Source organism: Ips typographus, linkage group LG2 (assembly GCF_016097725.1).
Source record: "Ips typographus isolate SLU linkage group LG2, UJ_Ityp_2.0, whole genome shotgun sequence".
NCBI lineage: Eukaryota > Metazoa > Arthropoda > Insecta > Coleoptera > Curculionidae > Ips > Ips typographus.
Genome location: NC_138423.1, coordinates 19080919 through 19094520, shown reverse-complemented (window position 1 = coordinate 19094520; position 13602 = coordinate 19080919). Strand labels below are relative to the sequence as shown.

Below are 13602 nucleotides of genomic sequence, written 5' to 3'. Positions count from 1 at the left end.
AAAATTTCCGTAACTCTAACCGTTTCCGAGATATTGGACTTTTTTTTGGAAATTGCATAAAAAATTTGAAAATTCCGTATCTCCGCTATTTTTGGGATTTCAGCGACTGTAAAAAGCCCAAAATGTTCGTCTTGAACTACTCTTTCACCTCCTGCTAACTTTAACACGATTAAACATATACACGGTGTTCAAAAAAACAGAAAGAAAAACAGTTACTTTGAAACTAACGCTCTGCCAGCTCTGACCGTGTTTACGCGGTTCTAAGTGGGTGCAAATCACACTAGTCTGCTGGGTGCAGAAAGTCATTCTGAATATTTTTGGTTTCTTTCAAAATTTCCGTAACTCTAACCGTTTCCGAGATATTAGACTTTTTTTTGAAAGGTGCATAAAAAATTTGAAAATTCCGTATCTCCGCCATTTTTGGGATTTCAGCGACTGTAAAAAACCCAAAATGTTCGTCTTGAACTACTCTTTCACCTCGTGCTAACCTTAACACGATAAAATATATACACGGTGTTCAAAAAACAAAAAGAAAAACAGTTACTTTCAAACTAACGCTCTGCCAGTTTTGACCGTGTTTACGTGGTTCTAAGTGGATGCAAATCACACTAGTCTGCTGGGTGTCGAAAGTCATTCTGAATATTTTTGGTTTCTTGCAAAATTTCCGTAATTCTAACCGTTTCCGAGATATTACGACTTTTTTTTTTTGAAAATTGCATAAAATTTTTCAAAATTCCATATCTCCGCCATTTTTGGGATTTCAGCGGCTGTAAAAAGCCCAAAATGTTTGTCTTGAACTACTCTTTCACCTTGTGCTAACCTTAACACGATAAAACATATACACGGTGTTCAAAAAACAAAAAGAAAAACAGTTACTTTGAAACTAACGCCTTGCCAGTTGTGACCGTGTTTACGCGGTTTTAAGTGGATGCAAATCACAAAGTCATTCTGAATATTTTTGGTCTCTTGCAAAATCTCCGTAACTCTAACCGTTTTCGAGATATTCGACTTGTTTCCTTTTTTTTTAATATTGTACTTAAAATTTCTTTATCACGGTTATTTGTTGGGTTTTTAGAGACCGTAAAAAGCTCAAAACGTTCATCTGGAACTGCTCTTTTACCTCATGCTATAACCGCAATACGATTAAACATACAAGGTGATAATTATAATTTTTCCATTAAATTTTATTATTACATTTTGTTAATTCCATTGCATATTGCGCAAAAGATTCAGTTCAATAAAATTAATTACTTCAGCAGAGAAAACCCCCATTATTGAAACTGTAGTGGCAAAGTAGCGCAAAATCGAGGAAAACTCACATTAACGACGAATTTTCGCAATTTTTGCCAAGAAAGTCGCTCGTAAAATATAAAAGCTATACAGTTATCGCAATAAAAGGGCGACGGAAGCACTTTAACTATACAAATATAAAGACTTCCTAAATAATTGACTGGCTTTTGGCTAATCAATTCAAACATTTTTTAACCTGAAAATTCGCTATAAAACTGGACACAATAGAGTTGAATTCGTATTCAACAAGCGTTTCTTTCGTTCAATCTCTACTAAAATGAACCGCTGCCACCCACGGTAGAAAATCATTCTAATTCTATTTTTATTAGTTTCGTGTTTGGTTCTGTTAGCATTAAAAATTCTTCTCGTCGGTCGTTGAATTATTGATTCGATGTTATCTTGCCGCTCACACAGTAAACTTAATATCGATTTTAGGTTTTCGTTTTATTGTTTTGCGTTTGGCGGCAGCTAGAAATCCATAAAATGCACATTCTTGTTCCGAATCGTTTAACAATAGTTGACATCGATTCGCACTTGTAGAGTCACATTCATTGATCGAATATGCTAAAACTTATACTCACCAATTTTGATAAAAAGAAGCAGATTTCCGGGCACTCAACCGTTGATAGGACTTCCTGGTGGAGTTGCATGAAAGCGGAGTCCATTTCCTCTAAAGGGACGTTTAACCTAGACAAAAAGGCTTCACAAGTAGCGAAAGCCGTTGAACTTTGTACTTTTAATGGTTGGCTGGCGTAGTTTTAAAAGTGAGCAGCATGTGAGGGCCGCATTATCGATTTGACTTATTTATTCGCTCTAAACGTCGCACAGTTTCCATATCAAAAACTACGATCCGGAAGTCTTTGATGTCGTACAGTTTGTAAACATTTTTGACTCTTTTGATATTCTTTTACTTTAGAGTTGTATACCAAAAATATAACAAAATTAAGCTGTTAATTCATAGTCACAAAAATTTGAATTATTGTCAAAGTGTACAAAAAGTTTGAAATATGGTATACCTGTTCACTGCTAAAAGTATTGCATATTATATTGTAGTAATTTGTAACATTATTGCTTATTTATTCAAAACTAATTTAAATTATACATTATATTATACAACCATTAAAAAATTAAATTTTTAAAATCAGCAATCACAAGTCTGTAAAACACACTACAGTGGGTGTGATTGGTCAAAAAAAGCAGCTTTCAAGTTGCTGCTTTTTCTTGACCAATCACAAACTACGAACAGTGCTGTGGATTGACGGAAATACTGAACATGTGGACTTATTATTACTCTGTAGAGTAGTAATAAAGTCCCAGCAATGTCGTTTTGTCCAAAGTTAAATTGAAACAGGCACTGTAAACACTGTGTTATTCAAATTGTCACAGTCTAAACCACACTTCAAAAACAAAGAGGACCAAACCAAGACAGCTTTTGTAAAGAGCCTAAAAAAGCCGTCAGTTTCCACTTTCGACATTAATATAACACAAACACATTTCTTTTAAAACACTAATATTCACAAACAACACTAAGTTTAATGAAGACTTTAAAAACAAACAAACAATGGGGCTGTCAATTATATAGAGGAATTTAAGGTTTAAAATATAAACTTAATGGAGTTAAGTTAAGTTAAGTTGCTGCTTTTCAATATTAAATTGTAATTTTTTTTATAAAAGGCTAAAATATAATGTTAAAATGAGCCTGGCACGAGCTTTCCGTGACGTAATTAGAGACTCTTCAATTCCGTATCATTGTTGCCAAAGCTATTAACACTTGCCTAATAATGTCTTGTTATCAAACAACATTTTTTGTTAATTTGGGTATGTTCCATCATATAAAAAGTAGAAGCTGCAAAAATCTTTTTTTTGTGTGTTTAATTAAATTCGGTGAAACACAAAGTAAAAAACAAACTTTATTTTAAAGTGAATATGGTAACCTGCCACCTGCAATGACATTAGAATGTGATTTAGTAAAAAACAGTTGACACTTTCAAAGTTAAAACTTTGACATATACGGGAAAAATTCATATAAGATATTGGTCCATGCATATTTTGTTTCGCTCAGTTCGCTATAAGCAGAAGAGAGAACAAGTGGCATTTTTTACGTCACTACAGTGTTGCCATGTCAAAATATTTAATGGCGGTAGAATAATCAGTCAAAACAGGGTAGATAACGGTAGATCAAAACAAATTCATTCATTTTACATTATTATACAGGGTGTCTTTTAATAGTTGTCAACAAATTTAATCATTGATTCTTGCTATAAATATAAAAACCGTACTTCAGTTTGACAGTTTTAACGTTAGTGGCAGTTGTCACGTGATTGTAGAACCCTATTTAGCTAGACGATAAAGTGACAATTGTCAAAATAACTGTCATAAATCTCAAAAAATCGTCTTGTTTCGAAACCTGTCTTAAAATGTAATTCTTGCAAATTCTAGTCAAATTTTGACATATACATTACGTGGTTTTAGAGGATAATTTGGAGTAAGAATATGACTGTTTTAAGCGCATTTTTAGAATCCTCATTAAATTTCTTATTCAATAAACTGAAAAAGTATATAAAAAGTTTCACAACCAACATAATGACAATGTAATTAAAAACGGTAGATTATAGGTATACAAAAAAACAGGAGAACGGTAAATGAACCACAAAAACGGTAGATATACCCTTTTAACGGTAGACCTGGCAACATTGACGTCACATGGGACGTATATGGTGTACCATGTGTCCCATATTTTTCGAGTACTACACCAAAAATAAACTTTTTGGTGGACCAACCCATGGACGATAATTGTTATGAGTTTATGGTTGTTGAAATGGCAAAAGTCCAATTGAAAACCCAAACGTCAACTGTCTGCAAAGTTGCCGGCTTGTGCCACATTTTTTGATTATCTAGAAGTGGCTTTAGCCAATTAGGATATTAACAAATTTAGATTTTAAATTGAAATTCCAAAATATCTAGACCATTAAATGCAAAACTAGCACAACTCTAAAATTGCGTCATGGGGCCTCATTACAGTTTAATCTAATATTTACTTTGAATTTCAAATTTTCCTATTCTTCTTTAAATCCTGAACATCATTTCCATAGACTTTCAATTTACTCACAATATAAAACACCCGAGACATTTAATTTTACACATTCCTAATTTCCTTACCCGATAACATTGAGACGTGTGCCCAATTGATTACGTTAAAGTGAGGTTAAGGTTGACTGTTTATAGACCTTTTGCGTGACCGTTAAATAATCGTTCCGAGTAGGGGGGGGGGGAAGCGAACACCTCCAGTGACACGTGAAAGAGGTAAAAATGAGAATTACCAACCAAATTATTTTTTGTTTTTATAAAAGCTCCAACAGTCCCAATGGCGTGCACGAACATCAACGTGTTCGTGTTATTTTTTATTGTTTAAAAATATTAAAAGCCTTAGTTCGTAAACCTCTTTCATGCTTTAATACACGGCAACTGATTATTATGCGGTGGCGGCAGATTGTACGCTTTTTCCCCCAAGTTTCACTCTGGAAAACTTTTGAGATTCTTTAATAATAAAAGTTGCTCGTTGACTGGAAGCCTGGGGGGCTCTGTTGGAGTTTTAAAACGACCGAAAACCTTCAAGATGCAACCCTTAAAATTTGTATTTATTAGAAATAGTATATCACGAGAAGGAGGATATTGCCCTTTTACCTGGGAATTTTAATGGTTACGTAAATATCTTATTAGGTAAAAAGCCGCATCTCTAGATCGATAAATCTGCCGTAGTCAGGACTCGCGTACTATAGTCAATAAAAGGAATTTTTTTAGAAAGTCAAGAAGAAACCTTGTTAACGAGTGTTAATTAAAATTTCTTTGAGCGAATACTTTTATGTAGAAATATGGCTGCTTTCAAAGCAGCCAAAAGAACAAAAGCCTTTTACTTTTAAGGGTATTAGTTTTTTGTGTCTAGGAGAAACGTATTGGAAACGAGCGCCCATATTGAAAACGTGCCTTTTAACAGCCAAATTCTTTGTGTTTGAGGCAAATTCTGAGCTCTTTGGAGCAAACAAAATTATTCCAAGGCAGAGCCGATAGGATAAACAACAATACAAGTCCTTCAGATAGACTTATAGTTGTTCGGTTAAGGGAGTACATTCCCGCTTACGGATTACGCAGATTCATCGGACAATTCTCCAAATCCCGGAAATGAGCGCGGGCAACTAAATCATTTCCCTCCTTAATCCGTCCCCATTGCCGGAATTCCGCAGTTCGGCCGCAGATAATGGGGTGGGGAAAGGGGGCTGCGATAAGTCAGGTTAGGAATGAGATAAACCTGCCCTAGATACAGATTACAACGGATTTCCTCAAGTTTTTTTTGTGACTGAGCTTTTAGACAATCCCCATAGACATTACATAGAGAGCGTATATAAAAACAAATGAAAACACAGAAAAGTGAAGAACCTTAGAAATAGCATAAATATTTGGGAATGATTAGATAGATTTGACATAAAGATCAATTTTTCAAACTATTAAATGACGTTCAGTGATGGTGTTGATATTTTTCTACAAAACGACGTGGAAATGTTGCTCTTCCATTGAATGGAGAAATTCTGGAACTTTATTATTGGAAGGTTTTGTTTAGTTAGCTTTGGGGCTTAAATTATAATTTTTATGTGCAAAGAAATAGCCAAAATTTTAATACATTTTTGGTTTATTATTATTAGCAAAATCTGTACAGGTATTGGTCAAAAGTGAAAAATAGTCATAGTGGCGTGGCAATCAACCAACAAAATCCGAAAATTCTCTGATTTGACACTTTTTGGAGCAAGAAGAACGAGTGCATGTAAACGATGACGTAATTTGACAATACCTTAAATTGACGTACTAACAAAGTACTTCATCGATTCACGTTGCCAAATTGTGATTTTTACCATCATTTGCAGAAAACTAGACTTCAAAGGATTTACGATACAAATAGTCTAGTAATCCATTCCAGGACTTGTCTTGGTAAATAGAATGTTGCCATTGATTTGGAGTTGCAATGTAGCAACTGAAGTACCCAAGGGGTAAACCGCTGGGGTATTATGGTATACAAACTGTAGTAATTAGTGGGCATTACTTGGCAATTGACAGCATTACTAAGGATTCTGAATTAATATAATGTTTTGAAAAGTGTTAATAGAATTGGGAAGGTCTAAATTATATTATTAAAAAACTTATTATAAAATATTTTTTTCGATACGTCTACCATTCAATTTTAAACATAAATAAAATAAAAATAAGCTTTGGTAATTTCAATAAAATCCGTTGGAAAACAATGAAAATTTATGAATTTTGTAGTTTTACATCTAGAAATTTTGACGCTCTCTAGCGACGAAACCGTACCACTAACCAATCAACTCTTATACGAAAGCACATTTCATTGGCTATACATTGACGTATAAAAGTTTATACAAAGTGTTGCAAATAGTTCTTGACGATGAAATTCAAGAATGCAACAAAAAAGTCATAAAAAAAATAGTCAAATTTGACGCCCTCTAGCGACCAAACCGTCCAACCTATTAACCTAAGTTGGAATATTTTTAGAAAGCTCATTTCATTGGCTATCCATTGACCTATAAAACTCTACCAAAAATAGTGCAATTAAGGAGGTTTTTGGGTATTAAGCAAAAGAATACACCAAAAAATTGGTCAACGTTTAGGCCCTCTAGCGGCCAAACGGTACCACTAACCTGCAATCAACTTTTATACGTCAATGGAAAAGTTATACAAAGAGTTACAAATTCGTTTAGAAATTTTGCGAAAAACTGTTTTTACAAATGACAATTTTCGTAAGGGTCAAATTTGCCTGAAACACCGCCACTATCCTAATGGGTTTTGCGTTATGTTGGCGACTTAGAGCAAGCGAAAATCGACCTTAATGATTTTATTTCTACAGTCGTTTTGCTGTGGCTTTAAATTTGACAATCATTGTGCTAGGTTTGTGTCAAATAACAAGGTAACTAACACAGTAACTAACTTACCTTAATTTTGAACAGACAGTCAGACAAAATTATAAGAATAAGAAGTGTTTTAATTGAAAAAGTAGACTTTTTTTCTTTTTTAGAATTAATTTTTTGACCACTCTGTACCATATATTTTGACGTTTTTCTGCACACATTTTTAGAACAAACCTTGTTTTACCTGGACAAACATAAAAACCATCACCCCCACTAACACCAACACCACCAACATTAATACACAAAATATGTCTAGAATTTGACTTAGAAACCAAAAATGCAAAAATATACAGGGTGACCCATTTAAAATAAGCAGCAGGGGATATCTACTTCAGGTGAAATTGTTGCATGCAAATTACCTTGTTTTTTCTTTTTTTGATAAAAAAAAGTTTTTTAGACTCTCCAGTTGTGGTAATTCAGAAAGTTATATTGTAAGGAATTACTGGGCATTACAAACAATTAGTGGGCATTATTAGGAATTAGTGTACAAAATTTTACTCAGTGGTTTACCCTTCATACGTTATTTTTTCTAATTAGCGACGTTGTCTTACCATTTATTGACAACAGGGAAGTAAAATTTCAAAAAAATTAAATTTATGGTACTTTTCGTCATTAAATTTAGATGTCTTAAGTTATTTTATTAGAATGCATGACAAATTTGACAGTTATTCTCAAAAACTTTATTCTACCAGAAAAAAATTTATTCTACTAGATTAAAAGAAGAAGAATTGAAAGGAGGGAAGAAAAGAAAAAAAAAGGCGGCAAAAGTTCCAAAAAAAAAAAGTTGAGAACGAAGCAGAACAAGCGCCAAAATAAAAGGATATAATTTTTGCACAACAATTTGTGTTCTCTCAGATTAAAAAAAGAATAATTGAAACGAGAAAAGAAAAAAAGAAGATAAAACACCAAAATTTGACAATAAAATGTTTGTGCCTAAAAATGGTTTGTCAACCAAATTAAAAGAAAAAAATGTTAAAGAAAGAGAAGAAAGGAGAAAGTAAGCTGCCAAAATTAGTAGATATACCAAAAATTGTATTTTAACGGATTAAAAGAAGAGAAGAAAATTTGACAATACAATTTTTACGCTATAGTTTTTCTACCAGATGATTAAAAGAAGAAGAGTTAAGGAAAGAGAAAACTCATAAGATGATATAATTTTAGCATTGGTAAATTGCCTTGTAGCAGCACCAAAAAGACAAGGCAAGACATAATTTTGGCACCAAAAATTGTATGTACTAGAATAAAAGAAGACAAATTGAAAAAGAAAATGATGATAATGATTGGTATTTTAACAGTCAGTCTAAACTTAAGTTACACTTAAACCAATTAAAAGGACTGCGAAAGAATTGATTATTAGTTATTACACAACAAATTGTATTACATAACAAATAAATGGCACTAAAATTGAAGTCAAATAACTAAAACAGGAAAACCTAAAGGTCGGCTATTTTAATTTCCGCCTAAATAAATCAAAACCAGCCGGCTTTATCGCACGGCCGAAAACTTGCGGCCCGATAAATTGAACTTTCCGTACAGTATGTGTTCGATTTTTCATATTTTATTTTTAACTTCCTACGACGACAAAGAGAAGGATAAGAGAGCCGGGGAGTTATTGTTTCCGGCAACTCGGACTAGGCTAAATTAATTTCCCCTTCGTTAATCCCCCCCGGCTTTGCGCCCTTTAACGTTGCGGTTTATTTCTAGATTGCACCGGAAGGCGCGATTGTTTGTATAGTTTTTTCCTGTTGAAAACAAATGTGTAGAAGCATCAGGATATCTTGATAGAACTTCTGTTATGTTTGAGTAAAGCTGTACAGTGCAGATTTATAACAAGTGATTACTAAAATCTTTAATGACAGCAATATGTTAAACTTACGCAATACACAAAATGGTTTGCCTTGAAATAATTGTAATTGTTTTGTACTCGACAGTAAACTTGTAAACCTAACTTGGCAGCAAAATCCCGCTTAATTTTCTTAAATCTTCTTCAACGTGTAACAGCAAACTTTTCCTCGGTTTTGAAATTAACTTATTTTATCTCACTTTTCAGCTGTTCGTAGATGTTAACACGTAGTTAATTTTCTGGTTTACACGTAAGATTCACTATGGTTTTAACTTATTTAGAGTTGCAATGAAATTATTTTTCAAAAATGTGCTCATAGTAGTGTATCGTTGATTGATTTGTATCGACAGGCAAAGTTTATTCGATAAAATTTGAAGTTTTCCCATACACAAAAATTTCTCTTGTATTTTCTGTGAAACATAACAAGTATTTTTAATTATGATCTAAGTATAACTTAACCTAAGATTTCCTTAACCGATACTTCCGGTCTTTCTAAGGATGCAACATGCGGCTGTACAAAGTGTCCGTTTTTCAAACTCTCGGTTATTCCAACATTTTAGCAATATTTTGTTCGATCATATTGTTCATATTTTATTTGTAACTTCCTACGACGACAAAGAGAAATAATGGAAATTTTTTTCGATTTCGGTCAAATGACACTAGACCACGTGATACTAATGGCCTTTGCCAAAAAATGATCATGTGACAAATTGTCAGATGACAAGAAAAGCGCTCTGACTTAATCAATTTGTTGCTTGATATTATATCCAAAACACTGTTTGTAAATATACACAAATAATTTTTGTAGTTTTCTCTAAATTCTACCATTTGACTTATTACTTTACTCTTTAAAAACCTTTTTAAAAAAGTGGAAATCTGAATATAGTGTTTTCCAAAAATAATGATTTTTCCTAAAAAAATGCAGTACATTCCTGGATTTTAAATAAAATTTATTGGGTACACAGCAAATTCCAGTGCCGTAATCTGCAGATTTCGAAAACACTGACTTTTTCTGAAATTTGTTTTATTGTATTTCAACTGAGTTTCCTTCATTATCATACAGTTTCAGTAAGGTAATAAGAGTTGTTTCTGGATTTTAAGGTCAACTACTAATTAGCCAACAAATTTTAGGTCCGTAATCCCTAGAATACTGACCGACATTGTGATTTGTTGTTGCATTTTAAGCTGGCTTTTCTGTATTTTCAAAAGCATTTACCACAGTTTAAATGAAGTAAGAGTTTATGGAAAAAATGCAATACCTTCTTGGATTTTAAGGTCAATTTGCTGCCTGTCCATTCTGATTTCAGAAATACTGACGGAAATTGTGTTTTGTGACTTTTCTGTAATTATGACAGTTTGAGTAAAGTAAGAGTTGTTTGAAGTGCGAAATTCCATTTTCCCAACAAACCTTTTTTGTGTGAGACAGAATCCCCAATAAACAAATAAAAAATAAGAGTTGTTTATGAGAAAAATGCAATACGTCCCTGGATTTTAAGGTCAATTAATTGCCTATCTAGCAAATTTTCAGAGCCGTAATTCCCAGATTTCAGAAATACTGACGGAAATTGTATTTTGTTGTATTTTGAACTTCACAAGCATTTACAACAGTTTAAGTGCAGTAAGAGTTGTTTATGGAAAAAATGCAATACGTCCCTGCATTTTAAGGTAAATTTACTGCCTGCCCAGCAAATTTCAGAGCCGTAACCTCCAGATTTCCGAAATACTGACGGAAATTGGGTTTTGTGACTTTTTCTGTAATTTCAAAAGAATTTACCACAGTTTGAGTTAAGTAAGAGTTGTTTATGAAAAAAATGCAATCAATACGTCCCTGGATTTTAAGGTCAATTAATTGCCTATCCAGCAAATTTTCAGAGCCGTAATTCCCAGATTTCAGAAATACTGACGGAAATTGTATTTTGTTGTATTTTGAACTTCACAAGCATTTACAACAGTTTGAGTGCAGTAAGAGTTGTTTATGAAAAAAATTCAATACGTCCCTGCATTTTAAGGTAAATTTACTGCCTGCCCAGCAAATTTCAGAGCCGTAACCTCCAGATTTCCGAAATACTGACGGAAATTGGGTTTTGTGACTTTTTCTGTAATTTCAAAAGAATTTACCACAGTTTGAGTTAAGTAAGAGTTGTTTATGAAAAAAATGCAATACATCTCTGGATTTTAAGGTCAATTAATTGCCTATCCAGCAAAATTTCAGAGCCGTAAGCTCCAGATTTCAGAAATACAGACGGAAATTGTGATTTGTTGTATTTTGAACTGACTTTTCTGTATTTCCAAAAGTATCTACAACAGTTTGAGTGCAGTAAGAGTTATTTATGGAAAAAATGAAATACGTCCCTGCATTTTAAGGTAAATTTACTGCCTGGCCAGCAAATTTCAGAGCCGTAACCTCCAGATTTCATAAATACTGACGGAAATTTGGTTTTGTGACTTTTTCTGTAATTTCAAAAGAATTTACCACTGTTTGAGTTAAATAAGAGTTATTTATGAGAAAAATGCAATACATCCCTGGATTTTAAGGTCAATTAACTGCCTATCCAGCAAAATTTCAGATCCGTAATCTCCACATTTCAGAAATACAGACGGAAATTGTGATTTGTTGTATTTTGAACTGACTTTTCTGTATTTCCAAAAGTATTTACAACATTTTGAGTGCAGTAAGAGTTGTTTGTGGAAAAAATGCATTACGTCCCTGGATTTTAAGGTAATATTACTGCCTGCCCAGCAAATTTCAGAGCCGTAACCTCCAGAGTTCAGAAATATTGACGAAAATTGTGTTTTGTGACTTTTTTGTAGTTTCAAAAGTATTTACCACAGTTTGAGTAAAGTAAGAGTTTTTTATGGAAAAAATGCAATACGTCCCTGCATTTCAAGGTAAATTTATTGCCAGTCCAGCAAATTTCAGAACCGTAACCTCCAGATTTCAAAAATACTGACGGAAATTGTGTTTTGTGACTTTTCGGTAATTTCAAAAGTATTTACCACAGTCTGAGTTAAGTAAGGGTTGTTTATGAGAAAAATGCAATACATCCCTGGATTTTAAGGTCAATTAATTGCCTATCCAGCAAAATTTCAGAGCCGTAATTTCCAGATTTCAGAAATACTGACGGAAATTGTGTTTTGTGACTTTTCTGTAATTTCAAAAGTATTTACCACAGTCTGAGTTAAGTAAGAGTTGTTTATCAGAAAAGTGCAGTACATCCCTTGCATTTAAGGTCAATTAATTGCCTATCCAGCAAAATTTCAGAGCCGTAAGCCCCAAATTTCAGAAATACTGACTGAAAATGTGATTGGTTGCATTTTAAACTGGCTTTTCAGTATTTTCAAAAGCATTTACAACAGTTTGAGTGCAGTAAAAGTTGTTTATGAGAAAAATGCAATACGTCCCTGGATTTTAAGGTAAATTCACTGCCTGGCCAGCAAATTTCAGAGCCGTAATCTCCAGATTTCAGAAATACTGACGGAAATTTCTTGGCTGACTTGTTTATATTTTTAATGACTTTCTAGTACAATCTAACTGAAATAATAATGGTTTATGGAAAATTTGCAGTATGTCCCTGGATTTTAAGATAAATTTACAGTCCGCACGGCAAATTTTAGTGTCGTAACCTCCGGATTTCAGAATTGGCGTCCTTATGAAAAAACCAAAAACCTGATGATGGTTGCCAAAAACTGAAACCTTCTTATAGATATTGCCACGTTGTAGAGAAGAAAAAATGGCAACGGTAAAATGTCATTTGATTTCAGTTATTTTGTCATATTATCAGAAACGAGTTAGAAGAGTGCAATGTAAATAACATCAATCAGCAATAGATTAGAAGGTTAGAATAGTGATGTCATTTGAAAGTTTGTCACATGCTCAACGGTTTGAAATTGGCAATTCGCATAATTACCCAAATTTTTAAAACGGCATTTTATTGAGCCTCAATATGTGAAATTTTGTCCCAATTTAAACTTTCGGATATCTCATAGGGCTCTAAATGCTCCGCTACTGCTACACCATTATTTCGACTAAATCCTACCTACAGACATAATAAATCAATGAAGAAAAAATACTCAATTAACACAAATAACCATATAAACAAATTGTATAAACCATTTTTTAAATGATATTATTGAATTTCCAGTGCGACGGCCCTATAGTAGCTGGAACGGAAAGTATATGCGTTCCGCAATCGAGGGTGAGTTTTAGAGAGCCACGAACTGTTAGTAGACATGCGCTTACCCAACTCTGTACATACTTTGTACCGACACAGCTTGAACAAACCAAATCAACAACACAGTAAACGTGCTCAATATGTTTGAGCTGTTTAGGTAAATGGTGGATGTTGCGCTTTTGTATGACAAGCGTGTGGTGGTGAGAGACAGTAATTTACATAACACCTACACTGCACTGTGGCTTTGTGTATATTGAACTAGGATGTCTGTATACTCTATGAATTTGTACATAATATATCCTGTAATGTGTGGTAGATTGTAGTA

At 33.4% G+C, this 13602-nt stretch overlaps 1 protein-coding gene across 4 annotated transcripts in view; it reads left to right on the top strand.

Annotated features, from left to right (window-relative positions):
* The window catches only part of Nrx-1 (Neurexin 1), a 98262-nt gene that overhangs the window by 8573 nt on the left and 76087 nt on the right, over positions 1-13602 (top strand). For 3 of the 4 annotated variants that reach the window (XM_081973292.1, XM_081973293.1, XM_081973291.1), the window contains exon 3: positions 13248-13301. The exons of the other annotated variant lie outside the window; for it this stretch is intronic. In XM_081973292.1, the coding sequence (XP_081829418.1) occupies positions 13248-13301 (54 nt within the window). The remainder of the gene's footprint in view (positions 1-13247; positions 13302-13602) is intronic. 4 annotated transcript variants of the gene reach the window in all.